This window comes from Coregonus clupeaformis, chromosome 19 (assembly GCF_020615455.1).
Source record: "Coregonus clupeaformis isolate EN_2021a chromosome 19, ASM2061545v1, whole genome shotgun sequence".
Classification (NCBI taxonomy): domain Eukaryota; kingdom Metazoa; phylum Chordata; class Actinopteri; order Salmoniformes; family Salmonidae; genus Coregonus; species Coregonus clupeaformis.
The window spans coordinates 25,203,769-25,226,593 of record NC_059210.1 but is presented as its reverse complement, the minus strand read 5'-3'; the positions used below and the strand labels follow the sequence as shown (position 1 = coordinate 25,226,593).

The following is a 22,825-nucleotide window of genomic DNA, read 5'->3' as shown; positions in this document are numbered from 1 at the left end:
TCAGTACAGGTGCATCAAAGCTGGGACCGAGAGAATGAAAAACAGCTTCTATCTCAAGGCCATCAGACTGTTAAATAGCCATCACTAGCACATTAGAGGCTGCTGCTGCCTATTGAAATCACTGGCCACTTTAAGAAATGGAACACTAGTCACTTTATTAATGTTTACATATCTTGCACTACTCATCTCATATGTATATACTGTATTCTATTCTATAATATTCTACTGTATCTTAGTCCATGCCGCTCTGTCATTGCTTGGCCACATATGTATAGATTCTTAAATTCCATTCCTTACTAGATTTGTGTGTATTGGGTATATGTTGTGAAATTGTTAGATATTACTTGTTAGATATTACTGCACTGTCGGAGCTAGAAGCACAAGCATTTCGCTACACCCGAAATAACATCTGCTGAACACGTCTATGTGACAAATAAAATTTGATTTTGATTTGATTTGAGGTTGAGCTTGAGGTGGTGGGCCGAAATCCAAGCTGAGATATCAGCCAGGGGGTAAGGAGAAAAGTAGTTGAGTGTCATCCGCATAGCAATGTTAGGAGAGACCATAGGTGGATATGACGGCGCTGAGTGAGAAAAGAGGAGAGGGCCTAGAACCGAGCCCTGGGGGACACCAGTAGTGAGAGTATGTGGTGCAGACACAGATCCTCTCCACGTCACCTGGTAGGAGCGCCCTGCTGGGTAGGATGCAAATCAAGAGTGTCCAGAGCCTGAGGCGCCCAGCCCTAAGAGTGTGGAGAGGAGGATCTGATGGTTCACGGTGTCGATGGCAGCGGAAAGATCTAGGAGGATGAGAACAGAGGAGAGAGAGTCAGCTTTGGCAGTGCGGAGAGCCTCCGTGACACAAAGGAGAGCAGTCTCGGTTGAGTGACCCGTCTTGAAGCGTGACTGGTTAGGGTCAAGAAGATCGTTCTGAGAGAGATAGTGAGAGAGTTGGTCAGAGACAGCACGCTCAAGTGTTTTAGGAAAGAAAAGAAAGAAGGGATACCGGCCTGTAGTTTTTTACGTCAGAGGGGTAGAGTGTTGGTTTCTTGAGGAGGGGAGCGACATTTTGAAGTCAGAGGGGATTGGCAAAAAGTGGTTGACAAAAAATATATATATATTTTAAAAAATAAGAATCATTTTATGAGAAAAGTAAAAGTTGTGCAACCTGCCTCTCTATATAAGGAATAATGTTGAATGAAGTTGAAATGAGGTTGCTTAGTCACGTGGTTGAAGAGCTATTACATTTGTACATTTTCAAATATTGATATAAAATCGTGTAAGTGCTTTATGGGAAAACCAAATGGTGTGCAATGTGTGTCCCTACCCTGTGAACAATACAAAGTTGGTTTGAGGTGCCTAGGTCATGTGATCTAGTATCTATTTAAATTCTAAGTCAAAATTTGAACTAATAAATTAAGGTAAAGGAAAATTAAATAAAATTCAGAAAACCAAAGAGTGTGCCATGTCTGAACATTGCAAAGTTGGTTTGAGGTGTCTAGGTAATGTGAACAAGGAGCTATTGAAATGTATGTGATTTTTTTATTTACCCCCAAAAAATTTATATCCAATTGCGATCCAGTCTCATTGCTGCAACTCCTCAACGGGCTCGGGAGAGGCAAAGATCGAGTCATGTGTCCGCCAAACTGCGCTTCTTAACACCCGCCCGCTTAACCTGGAGTCAGAGGAAACACCATTCAACTGATGACTGTAATTCAGCCTGCAGGCGCCCAGCCCACCACAAGGAGCTGCTAGAACGCGATGAGCCAAGTAAAGCCCCCCGGCTAAACCCTAACCTAACCCGGACAACACTGGGCCTATTGTACGCCGCCCTATGGGACTCCCGGTCTCGGCCGGTTGTGACACTGCCTGGGATCGAACCCGGGTCTGTAGTGACGCCTCATGCACTGTGATGCAGTGCCTTAAACCACTGCGCCACTCGGGAGGCCCCCCCTATATATATACAGTACCAGTCAAATGTTTGGACACACCTACTCGTTCAAAGGTTTTTCTTTATTTTTACTATTTTCTACATTGTAGAATAATAGTGAAAACATCAAAACTATGAAATAACACATATGGAATCATGTAGTAACCAAAAAAGTATTAAACAAATCAAAATATATTTTATATTTGAGATTCTTCAAAGTAGCCACCCTTTGCCTTGATGACAGCTTTGCACACTCTTCACATTCTCTCAACCAGCTTCATGAGGACTGCATTTCCAACAGTCTTGAAGGAGTTCCCACATATGCTAAGCACTTGTTGGCTGCTTTTCCTTCACTCTGCGGTCCAACTCATCCCAAACCATCTCAATTGGGTTGAGGTCCGGTGATTGTGGAGGCCAGGTCATCTGATGCAGCACTCCATCACTCTCCTTCTTGGTCAAATAGCCCTTACACAGCCTGGATGTGTGTTTTGGGTCATTGTCCGGTTGAAAAACAAATGATAGTCCCACTAAGCGCAAACCAGATGGGATGGCATATCGCTGCAGAATGCTGTGGTAGCCATGCTGGTTAAGTGTGCCTTGAATTCTAAATAAATCACTGACAGTGTCACCAGCAAAGCACCCCCACACAATCACACCTCCTCATCCATGCTTCATGGTGGGAACCACACATGCGGAGATCATCCGTTCACCTACTCTGCGTCTCACAAAGACACAGTGGTTGGAACCAAAAATCTCAAATTTGGACTCATCAGACCAAAGAACAGATTTCCACCGGTCTAATGTTCATTGTTCGTGTTTCTTGACCCAAGCAAGTCTCTTCTTATTATTGGTGTCCTTTAGTAGTGGTTTCTATGCAGCAACTCGACCATGAAGGCCTGATTCACGCAGTCTCCTCTGAACAGTTGATGTTGAGATATGTCTGTTACTTGAACTCTGTGAAGCATTTATTTGGGCTGCAATCTGAGGAGCAGTTAACTCTGATGAATTTATCCTCTGCAGCAGAGGTAACTCTGGGTTTTCCTTTCCTGTGGCGGTCCTCATGAGAGGCAGTTTCATCATAGCGCTTGATGGTTTTTGCGACTGCTCTTGAAGAAACTTTCAAAGTTCTTGAAATGTTCCGTATTGACTGACCTTCATGTCTTAAAGTAATGATGGACTGTCGTTTCTCTTTGCTTTTTTGAGCTGTTCTTGCCATAATGTGGACTTGGACTTTTACCAAATAGGACTATCTTCTGTGTACCACCCCTACCTTGTCACAACACAACTGATTGGCTCAAACGCATTAAGAAGGAAATAAATTCCACAAATTAACTTTTAACAAAGCACACCTGTTAATTTAAATGCATTCCAGGTGACTACCTCATGGAGCTGGTTGAGAGCCAAGAGTGTGCAAAGCTGTCATTATGGCAAAGGGTGGCTACTTTGAAGAATCTCAAATATAAAATATATTTTGATTTGTTTAACTCTATTTTGGTTACTACATGATTCCATATGTGTTATTTCATAGTTGTGATGTCTTCACTATTATTCTACAATGTAGAAAATATAAAAAATAAAGAAAAACCCTGGAATGAGTAGGTGTGTCCAATATTTTGACTGGTACTATATATATATATATATATATATTTCATGTAGGACATTTTTTATGAGAAAACTAAAGGTTGTGCAACATGCCTCTCTTTGGTCCTCTGTAGCTCAGCTGGTAGAGCACGGCGCTTGTAACGCCAAGGTAGTGGGTTCGATCCCCGGGACCACCCATACACAAAAATGTATGCACGCATGACTGTAAGTCGCTTTGGATAAAAGCGTCTGCTAAATGGCATATTATTATTATTATTATTATTTATGAGGGATAATGGACAGTTGAAATGAGGTTGGTGGACAGAGAAAATGGGTTTCCAGGAGGTGGAAGAGAGGTAGCTATGATGGACGGTTCCAAAATGGCAGCGTCCATGGAATTGTTGCTTGAATCTGAAAGTGCGGCAAGTGAAGTGTGTAACAATTAATGGAAAACAGTCAAATCAAGGAATGGAACAAAATGAGCAAAAGTTGTAGTAGAAGACAAGGACCGGTCCAACAATGCATTTCTTATTGGACTGCGTTTTTTGGACAAGGAGGTTAATTTGGGAAATCCATTTTTACTATCGAGGGCTGTGAAGAGAGCAGTGGGAAAGGTGGATTCAATCAAGGTGACTAGAAGCGGCCTTGTTTTGGTTCATTCTGTTGATGAAGAACAGAAGAAGCGTGCACTGGATCTGGCAAAATTCGAAAGGGCAAGAGGCCACAGTGTTGAAGAAGATATGGCGGTGGATGCATTACAATCAGTTGCTAGTGTTTTAAGTCAATCAAGTGATCTGGATACCCTCATTGTGAAGAAGTGGATTTTGTAGCATTTATAGCCACAGTGATTAATTGTACAGCACAAATGTCTAAAAAGTCCAAGAAGCTGGACATCATTATAACTGCAGCCGAGAAGTGTTGGGGGCTCCAAGACTTCACGGCAGAAGCACTGAAAGGACTATTGTCGCTAGGAAATGTCCTGCCCTCACAGGAGTCTTCTGAGCAGAAAAGCAGGTTGATTTTGTTTAGTTAAAAAAAATGTTTTATAGTTTGTATGATATTTTATATATGTATTAACCTACATTATTTCCTTTTTGGGTTCCTTATTATCCACGGGAACAGTAGGTGGCGGAATGCACATTCAATTGTTGCGAACACCATTATACCACAGAAGAAGAAATTGGGTTGCTAAGTCACTTGGTGTAAGCGCTATTGAAATTTGAATATTGTGATCATGCACTTTGTTGAAGATCCCTAACTAGTTGCATTAACGGGGTGCAAGGCTGCCTCCACCATTGCCATGTGATTATGAAACTCAGGTCGGAATCGGGGGAAAATAAGACCTGTGCAATGTTGTACACCCTTTTACCTTAATAAAAGAGCCCAACCTGAGGTGTGAAGCTCAAATCGTAAGCCAGCTATTGAAGTTTGGAGGTCCGAATGTCTGGCGAATATCGAATCTCAAACCAACTTTACCAGGGTGGGGAACCAGTGTTATGAGTGAATGGGAGAAATGGTATCCCGTGGATTGACTATCCCAGCGCTCTTCCAGCTGTGTTTGTTGTTGATTTTGGCACCATACATCAAAGGCAGAACATCGGAGAAATGTCTCCCGGGCAATACATGTCGATCTGAAAAACCTCCCGTAGTCCTAAGTAAGTGGTCATTGTTTATCCTTGATGTATAACGTAAGCTAGCTAGCTCTTCTATTTTCATCTATTCATTATTGTGAAACAGATTGCCTGACAGCTTGGCTAACGTCAGACAGCTAACAAGGCTAGTTAGGAGAAACTCATGCGTCCTGTTTCTCAGAATCCTTTTTTTTTTTTTATGTTCCTCTTGTTGAACTGAATGGTATTCTTTCTTTACATAAAGGGGGTAAAAAGTAGCTAATATACAAATCAACTAAACTGTTGTTGGTCGATGCATGCTTAATAAGGCTACATTGTTGTCTCCAACTTTACAATGTAACGTTAGTATCTATGTCTCGAATTGTTTACTCGGATTAGTGGAGACATCGCGGTGATTCAGGCTCGAACGACTGACGGGTGGTCATATGACTGGCAAAGAGAACAGAATTTGACTTGGACAGTTTGTTTCCCATGCGCTACAATGTATCTATCGGCCGGTCTATCTAGCTGCTGGCATTGAGAACAGAAAATGATCAATCCTATCACCTTTAATTATATTCACAAGTTATACAGTTAATCATGAAAATAATTATAGCAGCCTAGAAGTTAGTAGTATGATTTGTATGGTATGTTTCAACAAAGGGTATCTCACTGCCTTATCTAGAGTTTGGCAAGTTACAACATTTAACGGTACCCTAGCAGTATTTGTCTACATACATGTGATAGCGGTCAGTGAAGTTTGCCCTAGGTCAGCGTTTCCCAAACTCGGTGCATGTTTCGGTTTTTGCCTTAGCAATGCACAGCTGATTCAAATAGTCAACAAATCATCAGCTTTTATTATTTTAATCAGCTGTGTAGTACTGTGGCAAAAACCAAAACGTGCACCCCTTGGGGTCCCCAGGACTGAGTTTGGGAAACGCTGCCCTAGGGTTTCCTTTCTGGTTTCAGCTTTTAATTTGTGGTTGACTCAGGGTCACAAAGGGTTGTATGTATTGAATGTGTTGAAATCTAAATCTGAGTTTGTTTCAAATAGTTCCAGAAATAGGGTGGTGGGAGGTACACTCAGTGATTTTTCTAGTACATTGGGCTAATCAATGGTAACTGATCAACTTTATCACACTCTAAATTGATAGTGTTCTGCCTTTCGCCAGTCTTTTATTGGCCATCCTCATCATATTGTCTTGTCCCACAGTTCCTGGGGACCTGGGGAACCAGCTGGAGGCCAAGCTGGACAAGCCCAGCGTGGTTCACTACATCTGCTACAAAAAGACTGATGTTTACTTCACATTATGGCTCAACCTGGAACTGCTGGTGCCGGTGGCCATCGACTGCTGGATTGACAACATAAGGTTAGTGCTGCATGAGGTGGAAAATAGGGTGATTGGTGCGAGGAGGGGTTGGGGGTATCTGATTTAATTTGAGCTCTATATAAAGCTACTGTCAGCATCTCTACTGGCAACTTGATATTAAAAATAAAATAATACTAGTTTAATACTATTAAGTAGCTGGCTGGGTAGGCATGAGAGAGGGATCTGTTTTTCTGTAGCCTAGGTTGAATAGGTTATCTTCTGAACATTGTACAAATTGACCTTTTGAATCCCCTTCTTTGTAATCAATATGTTTTCAACAATTAGTCTGTCTCAGAGTGTATAGTTTATTTAACAGTGAAGCCATAGTGTACAACCAGTTGGGTCTTTCTTTTCTCCCCAGTTAGGCCTAGTTCCTCTTGAAATGCAGACATTATACTGAAATTAATTCAAACAGGTGTTTTCAGATGGGTCTCTAACCAAAATAACTACAACATGTCATTGAGCTGTGGCTTTATTCCAGGAACAACTAATGAATTAATATTGTATACTGTAATGTCATTGTAATTAAAGGTAGACTCAGCTAAATTAGTTTGCCATGAGCAGCACCGCAGAAATTGAGATGAGCGAGATGCAACACTTTGCTCTCACAGTCACACACAGTATCTGTGCCTGTGCAAGGGATTGCTTCACGCTGTTAAAGTGTGCTAGCATGGACCAAAACAGCAGAGAAGTTGAGCCTCGCGCTTCAACGCTCTTAGTTGTTGTGGGAATTTACCCACTATGCTGTTTATTTTCTGCATCTACGTCATATCGCTAAGTCTACCTTTAACTTTTCTAATATTCTGGCATGTGTCTCTGTCTGTGCATTAGACTGATTTACAACCGCACAACAAGGCAGACAGAAGCACCTCCGGGGGTAGATGTCAGAGTGCCTGGCTTTGGACAGACCTTCCCTCTGGAATACCTTGACCCTAGCAACTACAGTGTTGGTGAGTGGGCCCATCACCCTACCATGCCTAAAGTATCTATTCAACAGACTCCCTAATAGTGTGCGAGTATCTCAGTCTTTTCTTGTGTGTGTGTTTAACTAAGCTACTATTGTTTGTGTTGCAGGTATGTATTTCTTCACCATAGTGCAGGCGCTGGTGGAGTGGGGATACACGAGAGATGACGATGTTCGAGGAGCTCCGTATGACTGGCGTAAAGCGCCAAGTAAATCCGCTTCCTTTCATTCTTACACACACATTTGCTGTAGATACATGTCTGTCAAAGAAACATTTGTGGTCTGATGAACAGAGCTTGGTCTTTGGATGGATTGCATGTCCTTGTGTAAGGAGCTAGCAATGTTATTGACACCCCCCTCAAACTCAACTCTGGACCTTGAAGCCAGTTCCACTGCTTTTTTTCATTCTTCCCCTCTAATCAGGGAGTCATTTAGACCTGGGACAACAGGTGGGTGCAATTAATGATCAGGTAGAACAGAGAACCAGCAGGCTCTGGACCTTGTAGGGTAAGAGTTAAATACCCATGACCTTGAGTCTAAGGGCCCGGGGCTGGGTTTCTACTAAGCTAACATATGGAATTGTTTTAAGATGGTCATACCAAGGATCATTTAGCTATTTGATTTTGAATTATAGGACCCCCGTAGGTTTAAAAAATATATACAGTACCAGTCAAAAGTTTGGACACACCTACTCATTCCCGGGTTTTTCTTTATTTGTACTATTTTCTACATTGTAGAATAATGAATAGTGAAGACATCAAAACTATGAAATAACACATGGATTCATGTAGTAACCAAAAAAGTGTTGAACAAATAAAAATATATTTTATATTTGAGATTCTTCAAAGTAGCCACCCTTTGCCTTGATGACAGCTTTGCGCACTCTTGGCATTCTCTCAACCAGCTTCATGAGGTAGTTACCTGGAATGCATTTCAATTAACAGGTGTGCCTTGTTAAAAGTTAATTTGTGGAATTTCTTTCCTTCTTAATGCGTTTGAGCCAATCAGTTGTGTTGTGACAAGGTAGGGTTGATATACAGAAGATAGCCCTATGTATGGTAAGAACAGCTCAAATAAGCAAAGAGAAACGACAGTCCATCATTACTTTAAGACCTCAAGGTCAGTCAATTAGGAAAATTAAAGAACTTTGAAAGTTTGTTCAAGTGCAGTCGCAAAAACCATCAAGCGCTATGATGAAACTGGCTCTCATGAGGACCGCCACAGGAAAGGAAGACCCAGAGTTACCTCTGGTGCAGAGGATAAGTTCATTAGAGTTAACTGCACCTCAGAAATCAGCAATTAACAGCACCTCAGATTGCAGCCCAAATAAATGCTTCACGGAGTTCAAGTAACAGACACATCTCAACATCAACTGTTCAGAGGAGACTGTGTGAATCCTGAGTGGCGCAGTGGTCTAAGGCACTGCATCGCAGTGCTAACTGTGCCACTAGAGATCCTGGTTCGAATCCAGGCTCTGTCGCAGCCGGCCGTGACCGGGAGACTCATGGGCGGCGCACAATTGGCCCAGCGTCGTCCAGGGTAGGGGAGGGAATGGCCGGCAGGGTAGGGGAGGGAATGTAGCTCAGTTGATAGAGCATGGCGTTTGCAACGCCAGGGTTGTGGGTTTGATTCCCACGGGGGGCCAGTATAAAAAAAAATATGTATTCACTAACTGTAAGTCGCTCTGGATAAGAGCGTCTGCTAAATGACTAAAATGTAAAATGTAAATGTAAATGAATCAGGCCTTCATGGTCGAATTGCTGCAAATAAACCACTACTAAAGGACACCAATAATAAGAAGAGACTTGCTTGGGCCAAGAAACACTAGCAATGGATATTAGACCGGTGGAAATTTGTTCTTTGGTCTGGAGTCCAAATTTGAGATTTTTGGTTCCAACCACTGTGTCTTTGTGAGACGCAGAGTAGGTGAACGGATGATCTCCGCATGTGTGGTTCTCACCATGAAGCATGGATGAGGAGGTGTGATTGTGTGGGGGTGCTTTGATGGTGACACTGTCAGTGATTTATTTAGAATTCAAGGCACACTTAACCAGCATGGCTACCACAGCATTCTGCAGCGATATGCCATCCCATCTGGTTTGCGCTTAGTGGGACTATTATTTGTTTTTCAACAGGACAATGACCCAAAACACACATCCAGGCTGTGTAAGGGCTATTTGACCAAGGAGAGTGATGGAGTGCTGCATCAGATGACCTGGCCTCCACAATCACCTGACCTCAACCCAATTGAGATGGTCTGGGATGAGTTGGACCGCAGAGTGAAGGAAAAGCAGCCAACAAGTGCTCAGCAAGAGTGTGCAAAGCTGTCATCAAGGCAAAGGGTGGCTACTTTGAAGAATCTAAAATATTTTGATTGAACACTTTTTGGGTTACTACATGATTCCATGTGTGTTATTTCATAGTTTTGATGTCTTCACTATTATTCTACAATGTAGAAAATAGTAAAAATAAAGAAAAACCCTTGAATGAGTAGGTGTGTCCAAACTTTAGACTGGTACTGTGTGTGTGTGTGTGTGTGTGTGTATATACACACACACAGTGCCTTCGGAGAGTATTTAGACCCGTTGACTTTTTCCACATTTTGTTACGTTAAAGCCTTATTCTAAAATTGATTAAATGAATAAAAATCCTCAGCAATCTACACACAATACCCCATAAAGATAAAGCGAAAACAGATTTTTAGACATTTTAGCAAATTTATAAAAAAACAAAAACAGAAATACCTTACATTTTACATAGATTTTGCATAAACATTTTACATACATGGTACTTTTAAATAAAGCAGTCACATAACAATAATACATTACCAAACATAAGCTCTTTAATCCCACCCCTCAGCTACTCTCAGCCCATCCCACCTATCACCATAGACCACCCTCGTTTGGTTTCCATGTGCCATATATTTTTCAATTGTGATGTTTTACATAAATGTCGAACCTTTCTAATCGTATAGTATCCACAGATTGTGAGCTAAAGATGAAAACCTTTCCTACGAGTATTATTATATTATTTATTGACTGACTATAGCTTTCCAAATCGCCCAATACTGCTATTTGTAAGGTTGATTTAAGTGTGTTAAAAAGAAAAATGCTATTTCAACCTCTTTGCAATAAGGAATTGAGACCAAAATCTCAAGAGAAGTTTCAAGTGTTTAATACCAAGGATGCTGTCAGCTGAGTGCATACATTTAGAAAGTTCCCAACACCTCTTATACTCTTCCCTCCTTTTGGTCACCACCCCAGCTATACATTTTATGACCTCAATGAGTTTCCCTTCTCTCCCCTATGGAATGTCCATGGTCCTCTCTTTGTTTACCTACATGTCAGAATCACAACCCGTCCATCTTCATTGTCCTGGGCCTGACCCTGCTCCCTGATCCGAGGCAATTTCCTCTAATCTGATTAGGTCAACCTTTCCAAATTAGCATACACACAGTTTCATGGCCTAAACTCCTTTTAATACTCACAGTAATCATTCACTAAACAGGATACAAACAAACTACAGTTTAACAGGTCCCGTGTAGCTCAGTTGGTAGAGCATGGCGTTTGCAATGCCAGGGTTGTGGGTTCGATTCCCACGGGGGGCCAGTATGAAAATGTATGCACTCACTAACTGTATGTCGCTCTGGATAAGAGCGTCTGCTAAATGACAAAAATGTGAACTTGAAACATACATTTTAACATCAAAAATCTTTTCCCATTTATTTTGCAACCTGTATGGCGCAGCTGTCAACATTTTTGTCCTCAAATGAAACTGACGCCTTCTTCACAACAATTGAACCTCTCTCCTTGAAGTTCTTGATGATCCGATAAATGGTTGATTTAGGTGCAATCTTACTAGCAGCAATATCCTTGCCTGCAAAGCCCTTTTTGTGCAAAGCAATGATGACGGCACGCGTTTCCTTGCAGGTAACCATGGTTAACAGAGGAAGAACAATGATTTCAGGCACCACCCTCCTTTTAAAGCTTCCAGTCTGTTATTCTCACTCAATCAGCATGACAGAGTGATCTCCAGCCTTGTCCTTGTCAACACTCTCACCTGTGTTAACGAGAGAATCACTGACATGATGGCAGCTGGTCCTTTTGTGGCAGGGCTGAAATGCAGTGGAAATGTTTTTTTGGGGAATAAGTTCATTTTCATAGCAAAGAGGGACTTTGCAATTAATTGCAATTCATCTGATCACTCTTCATGACATTCTGGAGTATATGAATATTGCCATCATCAAAACTGAGGCAGCAGACTTTGTGAAAATTAGTATTTGTGTCATTCTCAACTTTTGACCACGACTGTATGGAAGGCAAACAAGTTCCCTACCTTCTCCCTTTTCCACTTGCCTCCTCCATTTGTGGTAATGCTGCAATCAGTTGGTTGTAAGTTTGGATTGAGCAGACATTCCCATGTATTTTTCGATAGCTGCGTATGTGACATAGCTCCACCGTTTCTATTCATAATATAATTAATAAATATAATACCAATTTTAAACATTTTTTCCATGAAGAATGTTTTTTTTATTAATCAGTATATTTGAGTTTAACCATAACATTTGTTGTAATATTTGTTCTATCTTTTCTGGAGGATAAAACTGAAATTGTAACCAGCTTTGTATGGCTTGTTTAAGAAAGGGCAATACTTTAAACAATATTTCATTTTCAATTTGACGGAAATGAGAAGTTGTAATCTGTATAAAAGGCAAGAAGGCCATTTGAGCCTTTCTTAATAATCCACTGGAGAACCATTTTGGGTTTAAGTATAACTTATGTATGAGTGAAGCTTTTAGTGAGAGGTTTAAAGCTTTAATATTTAATAATAATTGAAGTCCCCCAAACTCATATTCATTATATAAATAGGCACGTTTAATTTTGTCTGGCTTAGCATTCCAAATAAAATGAAATATTTTTTGAACATATGATTTTAAAAAAGAGTCGTCTGGAGTAGGCAGTGCCATTAGCTCCAGAGTTCCTCTGTGGAGATGGGAGAACCTTACAGAAGGACAACCATCTCTGCAGCACTCCACAAATCAAACCTTTATGGTAGAGTGGCCAGACGGAAGCCGCTCCTCAGTAAAAGGCACATGACAGCCCGCTTGGAGTTTGCCAAATGACTATCAGACCATGAGAAACAAGATTCTCTGGTCTAATGAAACCAAGATTGAACTCTTTGGCCTGAATGCCAAGCGTCACGTCTGGAGTAAACCTGGCACCATCCCTACGGTGAAGCATGGTGGTGGCAACATGCTGTGGGGATGTTTTTCAGCGGCAGGGACTGGGAGACTAGTCAGGATCGCGGCAAAGATGAACGGAGCAAAGTACAGAGAGATCCTTAAAGCAAACCTGCTCCAGAGCGCTCAGGACCTCAGACTGGGGTGAAGGTTCACCTTCAACAGGACAACGACCCTAAGCACACAGCCAAGACAACGCAGGAGTGGCTTCGGGACAAGTCTCAATGTCCTTGAGTGGCCCAGCCAGAGCCCGAACTTGAACCTGATCGAACATCTCTGAAAAAACCTGAAAATAGCTGTGCAGCAACGCTCCCAATTCAACCTGACAGAGCTTGAGAGGATCTGCAGAGAAGAATGGGAGAAACTCCCCAAATACAGGTGTGCCAAACTTGTAGCGTCATACCCAAGAAGTCTCAAGGCTGTAATTGCTGCCAAAGGTGCTTCAACAAAGTACTGAGTAAAGGGTCTGAATACTTATGTAAATGTGATATTTCAGTTTACTATTTTTAATAAATTAGCAAAAATGTCTAAACCTGTTTTTGCTTTGTCATTATGGGGTATTGTGTGTAGATTGATGAGGGGAAAAAACAATTTAATCCATTTTAGAATAAGGCTGTAACGTAACAAAATGTGGAAAAAGGTCTGAATACTTTCCGAATGCACTGTATATTCTTATTTTTATTTATTTGATGAAACATTGTATTTGGCCTTACGGCTATTAGCCCATAGAAACACATTAAATAACAAATTCATACATTGAAAAACAGTAAAAAAATTATCAAAAGGAAGTATGTTTTGACGTTTCTGGCCTATATGTGGGATATATGAAACATTATAAAATATATACATGTATATATTTTTGGGAACATGAAATTACCCGTACCTTTGATGTGGAAATGCCCTATTCCAGGTCACAGTTGTAAATGAGAACTTGTTCTCAACTGGCCTACCTGGTTAAATAAAGGTGAAATAAAATTTAATAAATTAACTTCCATAAAAATGTTTTAGCCTGGTACATAACAGTACTTGTGGGGGTCGTAGAGCAAAACGGAGAACAATTGTGTTCGTGAGTCATCTTGCCATAAAGGGGTCATATTAATTTGTATCCCAAACTGTTCGGACACTACAGACGTTTTCATGAGAAGACCGATTTTCGGGATGTCACCTGGTCTGACAAACACCGCTGTAGCTCTGCCACCTTCCACCGCAGATGTGGAAGGTCGACATCTGTAGCTTAAAACAGACATTTTTTTACTGGGATAAAAAAAAAACGCTAATTACATTTCCGCGGGGGCGCGGACATCGACTATAGGTTAATAGTTTTCATTGTCAGGTTGTTTTTAGCCTTCTATTCTTACCTAATTTCGGTCCAGTCATTGCAATTATGAGCGACATTTAAGAGGAAAAGGAAAGATGGGTGTTGATTAAGACCTTTTAGATGTATTGGATATATACTGAACAAAAATATAAATGCAACAATTAACGATTTTACTGAGTTACAGTTCATAAGGAAATCAGTCATTTGAAATCAATTCAATAGGCTCTAATCTATGGATTTCACATGACTTGGCAGGGGCGCAGCCATGGGTGGGCCTGGGAGGCCATAGGCCTGTATTCAATTCTCTGGCAACAGCTCTGGTGGACATTCCTGCAGTCATCATGCCAATTGCACGCTCCCTCAACATGAGACATCTGTGGCATTGTGTTGTGACATAACTGCACATTTTAGAGTGGCCTTTTATTGTCCCCAGCAGAAGGTGCACCTGTGTAATGATCATGCTGTTTAATCAGTTTCTTGATATGCCACACCTGTCAGGTGGATGGATTATCTTGGCAAAGGAGAAATGCTCACTAACAGGGATGTAAACAAATTTGTGCACAAAATCTGAGAGAAATAAGCTTTTTGTGCGTATGGAAAATGTCTGTGATCTTTTATTTCAGCTCATGAAACATGGAACCAACACTTTACATGTTGCGTTTATATTTTTGTTCAGTGTATATATAAAGTATTGTTATACTAATCTCAGTAGTTTTTGAACGATCAGTCTCATGCACGCACGCACCCCCCCCTTTTTTTTATATGATTTTAACAGATGAGAACAAAGCCTACTTCATGAGTCTGCAACAGATGATTGAGGAGATGGCAGAGAAGGCTGGGGGTCCGGTTGTCCTGATGGCCCACAGCATGGGGAACATGTACACCCTGTATTTCCTGAACCATCAGCCCCAGGCCTGGAAGGATCGCTACATCAAGTCCTTTGTGTCCCTGGGTGCACCTTGGGCTGGTGTGGCTAAAACCCTGAGAGTTGTGGCTACTGGTAAGAGTTTGCATAGGCATGTCTGAACCACAGTAGTAGAGTTACTGTGGGCTGCATACTATTTGTAATGTCTAGCAACCATGTATTTTATTATATCTACACTATTGCATTTGTTTATGTCTCTTTCCTTGCAGGTGATAATAACCGTATCCCAGTCATCAGTTCACTAAAGATCCGCTCACAACAGCGCTCTGCAGTCTCAACCACATGGCTGTTCCCATACTCACATTCCTGGCCTGCTGACAAGGTGCTAATCCAAACACCCACCACCAACTACACAGTGAAAGACTACCAACACTTCTTCAAGGATATCGACTTTGAAGACGGCTGGGAGATGCGTCAAGACACTGAACCACTGGTCAGTGCACTAGAGCCCCCCAGGGTGGCCATACACTGTCTGTATGGCAGCAGAGTGCCCACAGCGGAGGGTTTTCTCTACACCAACTTTCCTGATACAGACCCCACACTGATTCTCGGAGATGGGGATGGGACGGTCAACCTGCTGAGTGCCACCCAGTGCAAGCGTTGGATAGGCCACCAGACTCAGCCTGTCCATATGCTTGAACTGGAGGGGAATGAGCATGTGGCCATGTTGCTCAACTTTACCACAGTAACCTACATCAAGACCGTGCTCTTTGGCCCCTGAGCGACCTCAACTAACTACTGCCCCTCAGCTTGCTGTCTGATGTGACAAATTCACAAAAATGAAGAACTGGGATAGTACAGAGAGAAGACAACTGATAGGCTTTTGGACACATGACGGTCTGAGCCTGAGGAGGAAGTGATGGCGGCAGTAAAATGTTTTATCCTATTTTATTATGAATTATCCCCTCAGCAGACGATTGCTGTTTGTTCCCTTTAATGTCGATCAAAATGTTACTATGTTAATTGATCATATTTGGAAAGGACTTTCCCACTTAAGACTCAAGATTACCAGGTTGTTTCCTGTTGTGCTGAACCAAAAACGATTTACTATGTGATCCTCAGAATTAGCAGTATGTCCAATATTGAGCTGTGATGAATTAAGAAAATCAGGGGCTTTTTGTGGAGGCTAGATTGTTTACAGCACAGGGAGATGCCGTCTGATCAGCTTGATTGTAACTATGTCATTGCGCTATGGTTGGGCTTGAACAATATATTGCTGGAACTATCATGATCTGTGTGTTGTGCTGCCTTGTGACGATTAAGTAAAATGTAATGTTAAACATTGCTTTAAGCCGGCCTTCTGTGTGAGTGCTTTGTTATTAAAGTAAGAAGGGGTGACACTTGAACTCTGTTTCAATATCAGCCTCATCATAGGTTCCTCTACCCTAGTCTCTTCTCACATCCGCTGAGGAGCGTGCCTGCAGAGCGCCTAGTCTAGCAAAAACAGACTACCTCTTCCCCTCTGAGGTCTTAACACATCTACTTTCACGGATCAAACAGGATCTACCATATGAACATGCAACACTTAATAAGGGTTTCTGAACTCATCGCGTCTTATCGTCTGGATTGTAATGTTAGGATTATTCTATCCTATTGTACCTCTTAAATATAAAAAGGTTAATGGGTCTATCCTACTAGTTCACATCAAGTCAAGCTCTTTTTAAAGAATGGATTAAGGGCTGTGAAGATTAATGGAACAGATTAAAGTTTTAGTTGACAACTACCGTTTTATAGGTCACATGTTGCCTTTAACTTGGTCAATAAGATTTAAGAATTTGAAATACTCTTATTCTCAGGTCTAGGGTCAGTGATGTCTTGTGTCATACAGTAACTGTAGCAGCAATGCTTGAATACATAAGTGTTTTATCAAAACAAGCCTCACACATGAAGATGTGTGCAATCTTCAAAGGAAGCTGCTTGATAAATATCGCACCACTGCCGTTTTCTAGATTGAATCGAATAACCTTTCAAGAGGAGGTACAACTCTCACTCATTTTACAAAAATATAGATACTTTTATTGATTGTCTCATTATGAACATTGATGTCACGTTTCGCTGTTGAGGTATCCTAACATTACAGTTGACCACAGACTGAATGAGAACTGGTTTCGTCATCGTTGTCAGTGTAGTGGAATGGAAAAGGTCTTGTTCCCAGACTTACATCGCAGCTCTTGACAGTCCAGTCTCAAGAGGAAGGGTCCATCCTCATGGGAGTCAACCAGACCCTGATGGAAGAGAGAACACACAAGGGGTGCATTCAGTTAAATTGAACGTTTGCTACGTGGCGTAACAGCTTGTACTGAACGTCCAACATTCTTAAACAGATGCTGAGGTACGTTTGCTCCGTTTGGTGGCGGGGTGTGGCTTGAAGCAATGAGTGATGTATTTAAAGGGCAGTGGTGTATTTTGAACCCACAACCCAACCCCTCTGTTTTTCAAATGGTCGTTCAGAACAGCACAGCACCGTTTAATTGAATGTTGCATTACGTTTTTTCGTACTGAATGCAGCCTTTAGGCTCTGAGTGAGTCACTGGGGCTGTTTCATTCCCCTGATTGGATTAGATAGCTGATGAGATCAACATGGCAGAAACTAGATGAAGTTAGCCTATGGCTTGCATCTATCAAGTCCTCACAAAGCCACAGGTGGAGGAAACAGCTTTCTGTGATGGGTTTCACAGCCACAGATGATATTAATAGATGAGATTACCAAATTAAACAGATACATGGACAGAATAAACATATAAGAACAGGTCATACCTGCAACTCCTGCAGACACTCTTTGCGAAAGTGTTCAGTGCAGTCACCAACACACCAGGCCAGACTTATATGGAAGGAAGGATTCTAGAAGAAAAGTGAAAGTTCAGTATTCACTCTTGATCTTATACAATACTGTATATTTGTTTATCAATTCCTTGCTCAACAGTGCCACTAGTGTCTGAAACATGCTCCGCAGCGACCAAATCCTAAATCAATGCACCTAACAAAGGAGAGGGTTATAACAGATGTTTGAGAGATGTCCGAAGAATTTGGTGAGAGATAGAACAGTGATGGGTTGGAAATTGATAGTGTATTTGTAATACGCTAAATTGTTTTGTGTTCAGACCTTGTAAAAAGTGTCAAGGTTGAACTCCTCCATAGTGCTGTCCACTGCTTTCATAAGCTCTAGTAGCTGAGCCTGTCCTGTGGAGACTTCCACAGCCAGGAACGTCCTGTTGGGGAGAGCAGAAGACTAGACCGTAAGACTAGCTGCAAAAGAAACCATACGTCTAACTGCTTTAGAATGCACGTCCTCACTCATGCTGTCAATGATCGTGATAAGAGATCTTACTGTACCTGGTTTTCTCATCATTAGAGTAGACCTTCAGCTTCTCAGCCAAACAAATGAACCTATAAACAAGATCACAATAATTTGACCTCATCCAGACTATTTAGCATAGTATTTGTTTCCTGCCTGATTACTTCTGGTGACATGCATCCTCTAACCAAAATATAACAATGGAGAATAGTAATACCCCTTCCACATAAACAAAGGGACAAAACATAATAGTTGGGTATACTGAGAAAAATAGCAGACCTCCTGCCATGTGCCAAGCCTGTTCTGAGGGACTGTATGAAAGGCTGGATCCAGTGATGCCTCAGAACCACTGTCTTAGATAAACTGAGGTGAAACTCATCTGTACGAGTGAGGGAGAAGCTATGGGAAGCTGCTACTTCAGTCATCTCATCAAGCAGCTCCAAGAACCCATCCTCTGGGATGTCTGAGGGAAATAAGAAGAAGCTGGGGATGTTACAACCGACAGCAAGCAATCCTTCAACACATAAACATTGTGTATATTAGTGTATGCATCTCTGAAGATAAGGCATTTACATGGAAAGAACACGTAAGTGGCCCAGTTTCCTCTCTCGTGTTTGAAGGAACGAATCCGTCCACCATGTTGCATGCTGTCTTCAGTTGGTGGGTCCTCATCTTCCTCTGTGAACATGTCCAGCACACTGCCAGGAACAGGCAGTCTGGACTTGGAGTCGTCATCCTCCCTATGCACAGACACACTTACTGAGATGTGATTGTGATTACAGGTATCAATGCAGGTTCCTTGGCGTACACATCACTGACAAACTGAAATTGTCCACCCACACAGACAGTGTGATGAAGAAGGCGCAACAGAGCCTCTTCAACCTCAGGAGGCTGAAGAAATTTGGCTTGGCACCTAAAGCCCTCACAAACTTTTACAGATGCACAATTGAGAGCATCCTGTCGGGCTGTATCCCCGCCTGGTACGGCAACTGCACCGCCCGCAACCGCAGGGCTCTCCAGAGGGTGGTGCAGTCCGCCCAACGCATTACCAGGGGCAAACTACCCGCCCTCCAGGACACACCTACAGCACCCGATGTCACAGGAAGGCCAAAAAGATCATCAAGGACATCAACCACCCGAGCCACTGCCTGTTCACCCCGCTATCATCCAGAAGGCGGCTTTAATAATGTTTACATATCTTGCATTACTCATCTCATATGTACAGTACCAGTCAAAAGTTTGGACACGCCTACTCATTCAAGGGTTTTTCTTTATTTGTACTATTTTCTACAGTGAGGGAAAAAAGTATTTGATCCCCTGCTGACTTTGTACGTTTGCCCACTGACAAAGAAATGATCAGTCTATAATTTTAAAGGTAGGTTTATTTGAACAGTGATAGACAGAATAACAATAACAAAATCCAGAAAAACGCATGTCAAAAATGTTATAAATTGATTTGCATTTTAATGAGTGAGATAAGTATTTGACCCCCTCTCAATCAGAAAGATTTCTGGCGCCCAAGTGTCTTTTATACAGGTAACGAGCTGAGATTAGGAGCACACTCTTAAAAGGGAGTTCTCCTAATCTCAGTTTTTTACCTGTATAAAAGACACCTGTCCACAGAAGCAATCAATCAATCAGATTCCAAACTCTCCACCATGGCCAAGACCAAAGAGCTCTCCAAGGATGTCAGGGACAAGATTGTAGACCTACACAAGGCTGGAATGGGCTACAAGACCATCGCCAAGCAGCTTGGTGAGAAGGTGACAACAGTTGGTGCGATTATTCGAAAATGGAAGAAACACAAAAGAACTGTCAATCTCCCTCGGCCTGGGGCTCCATGCAAGATCTCACCTCGTGGAGTTGCAATGATCATGAGAACGGTGAGGAATCATCCCAGAACTACACAGAAGGATCTTGTCAATGATCTCAAGGCAGCTGGGACCATAGTCACCAAGAAAACAATTGGTAACACACTACGCCGTGAAGGACTGAAATCCTGCAGCGCCCGCGAGGTCCCCCTGCTCAAGAAAGCACATATACAGGCCTGTCTGAAGTTTGCCAGTGAACATCTGAATGATTCAGAGAAGAACTGGGTGAAAGTGTTGTGGTCAGATGAGACCAAAATTGAGCTCTTTGGCATCAACTCAACTCGCCGTGTTTGGAGGAGGAGGAATGCTGCCTATGACCCCAAGAACACCATCCCCACCGTCAAACATGGAGGTGGAAACATTATGCTTTGGGGGTGTTTTTCTGCTAAGGGGACAGGACAACTTCACCGCATCAAAGGGACGATGGACGGGGCCATGTACCGTCAAATCTTGGGTGAGAACCTCCTTCCCTCAGCCAGGGCATTGAAAATGGGTCGTGGATGGGTATTCCAGCATTACAATGACCCAAAACACACGGCCAAGGCAACAAAGGAGTGGCTCAAGAAGAAGCACATTAAGGTCCTGGAGTGGCCTAGCCAGTCTCCAGACCATAATCCCATAGAAAATCTGTGGAGGGAGCTGAAGGTTCGAGTTGCCAAACGTCAGCCTCGAAACCTTAATGACTTGGAGAAGATCTGCAAAGAGGAGTGGAACAAAATCCCTCCTGAGATGTGTGCAAACCTGGTGGCCAACTACAAGAAACGTCTGACCTCTGTGATTGCCAACAAGGGTTTTGCCACCAAGTACTTAGTCATGTTTTGCAGAGGGGTCAAATACTTATTTCTCTCATTAAATTGCAAATCAATTTATAACATTTTTGACATGCGTTTTTCTGGATTATTTTGTTGTTATTCTGTCTCTCACTTTTCAAATAAACCTATCATAAAAATTATAGACTGATCATGTCTTTGTCAGTGGGCAAACATACAAAATCAGCAGGGGATCAAATACTTTTTTCCCCTCACTGTATATTGTAGAATAATAGTGAAGACATCAAAACTATGAAATAACACATATGGAATCATGTAGTAAGCAAAGGACAGATTTCCACCGGTCTAATGTCCATTGCTCGTGTTTCTTGGCCCAAGCAAGTCTGTTCTTCTTATTGGTGTCCTTTAGTAGTGGTTCCTTTGCAGCAATTCGACCATGAAAGCCTGATTCACGCAGTCTCCTCTGAACAGTTGATGTTGAGATGTGTCGGTTACTTGAACTCTGAAGGACTTATTTGGGCTGCAATTTCTGAGGCTGGTAACTCTAATGAAGTTATCCTCTGCAGCAGAGGTAACTCTGCGTCTTCCTTTCTTGTGGCGGTCCTCATGAGATCCAGTTTCATCATAGCGCTTGATGATTTTTGTGACTGCACTTGAAGAAACTTTAAAAGTTCTTCACATTTTCCGGATGTACTGACTTTCATGTCTTAAAGTAATGATGGACTGTAATTTCTCTTTGATTATTTGAGCTGTTCTTGCCATAATATGGACTTGGTCTTTTACCAAATAGGGCTATCTTCTGTATACCCCCCCTACCTTGTCACAACACAACTGATTGGCTCAAACACATTAAGAAGGAAAGAAATTGCACAAATTAACAAGGCACACCTGTTAATTGAAATGCATTCCAGGTGACTCCCTCATGAATCTGGTTGAGAGAATGCCAAGAGTGTGCAAAGCTGTCATCAAGGCAAAGGGTGGCTACTTTGAAGAATCTCAAATAAAATATATTTTGATTTGTTCAACACTTTTTTGGTTACTACATGATTCCATGTGTGTTATTTCATAGTTTTGATGTCTTCACTATTATTATACAATGTAAAAAAAAATATATGAAAAAGAAAGAAAGAAAAAGCCTTTTAATTAGTAGGTGTCCAAACTTGACTGGTACTGTATATACTGTATTCTATACTATTCTACTTTATCTTAGTCCATGCCCTGCTCTGTTATTGTTCATCCATATATGTATATTTTTAATTCCATTCCTTACTTAGATTTGTGTGTATTGGGTTTATGTTGCGAAATAGTTAGATATAACTAGAAGCACAAGCATTTCGCTACACCCGCAATAACATCAGCTAAACACGTGTATGTGACAAATACAATTTGATTTGAGGAAAACAATTAGGAAAAAGCAACTTAAAACAATGAGACATACTAGTTTGAGAGATATCATAGGCTATCTAGCTGATGATAAAGAATAGTTGAAACAATATTTGGGAAAGGAAGTTACCTCGCTTTGTGCTCTTCTGATTTGTGCTTCTTCCTCAACGAGTTGTCATCTTTGTGCCAACTTTGCTTCCTTTTTGTTACATCCCCCCCTAATTGTAAATGTTCTGTCTCCTCTTCAGAGCTGCTACTATAGCTGACTAACATTCTTCTAAGCAAAGCTCATAAATCAATATATCAATTCTTATATCAAGTTTCTTGATTTGTGTCATAAAAAAATAAAAAATAATAATGTGCAGTAACGATACAGAAACGTTGACAAATGAATGGCTTCCGATAAAAACAAACAGTTGTTGTGGGTAATTTATGTCCCCCTGAAACAAGTACGTTCAAATAGGTTCCATATTCAGTGACGTTTTGTTTTGAAATAATTTGGACAGTAGCCTATATTTAATCATAATTTACTTAATGTTAGTATCATTTAACTAGCTACTTATGTGGAGT

At 41.6% G+C, this 22,825-nt stretch overlaps 2 protein-coding genes across 3 annotated transcripts; one reads left to right on the top strand and one right to left on the bottom strand.

Moving 5' to 3' along the window:
• The first annotated feature begins 4,781 nt into the window (after positions 1-4,781).
• On the top strand, positions 4,782-16,227 carry LOC121531778 (phospholipase A2 group XV). Its single transcript, XM_041837219.2, has 6 exons — positions 4,782-5,165; positions 6,334-6,490; positions 7,322-7,440; positions 7,565-7,663; positions 14,787-15,011; positions 15,146-16,227. Exons 1-6 carry the CDS (start codon positions 5,015-5,017, stop codon positions 15,655-15,657), a joined length of 1,263 nt encoding a protein of 420 aa, XP_041693153.1. The 5' UTR covers positions 4,782-5,014; the 3' UTR covers positions 15,658-16,227.
• Positions 16,228-16,929: 702 nt separating this feature from the next.
• usb1 (U6 snRNA biogenesis 1) lies at positions 16,930-22,738 on the bottom strand. Of its 2 annotated transcripts, none has more exons than XM_041837223.2 (7): positions 22,386-22,738; positions 18,805-18,986; positions 18,511-18,694; positions 18,270-18,323; positions 18,040-18,145; positions 17,694-17,777; positions 16,930-17,161 (listed from the first exon to the last, which is right to left on the bottom strand). In XM_041837223.2, exons 1-7 carry the CDS (start codon positions 22,526-22,528, stop codon positions 17,057-17,059), a joined length of 858 nt encoding a protein of 285 aa, XP_041693157.1. In that variant the 5' UTR covers positions 22,529-22,738; the 3' UTR covers positions 16,930-17,056. The 2 variants fall into 2 exon arrangements, with proteins under 2 accessions (XP_041693157.1, XP_041693158.1); XM_041837224.2 differs by having other exon boundaries at positions 18,805-18,971; positions 22,386-22,733.
• Between the last annotated feature and the right edge of the window lie 87 nt (positions 22,739-22,825).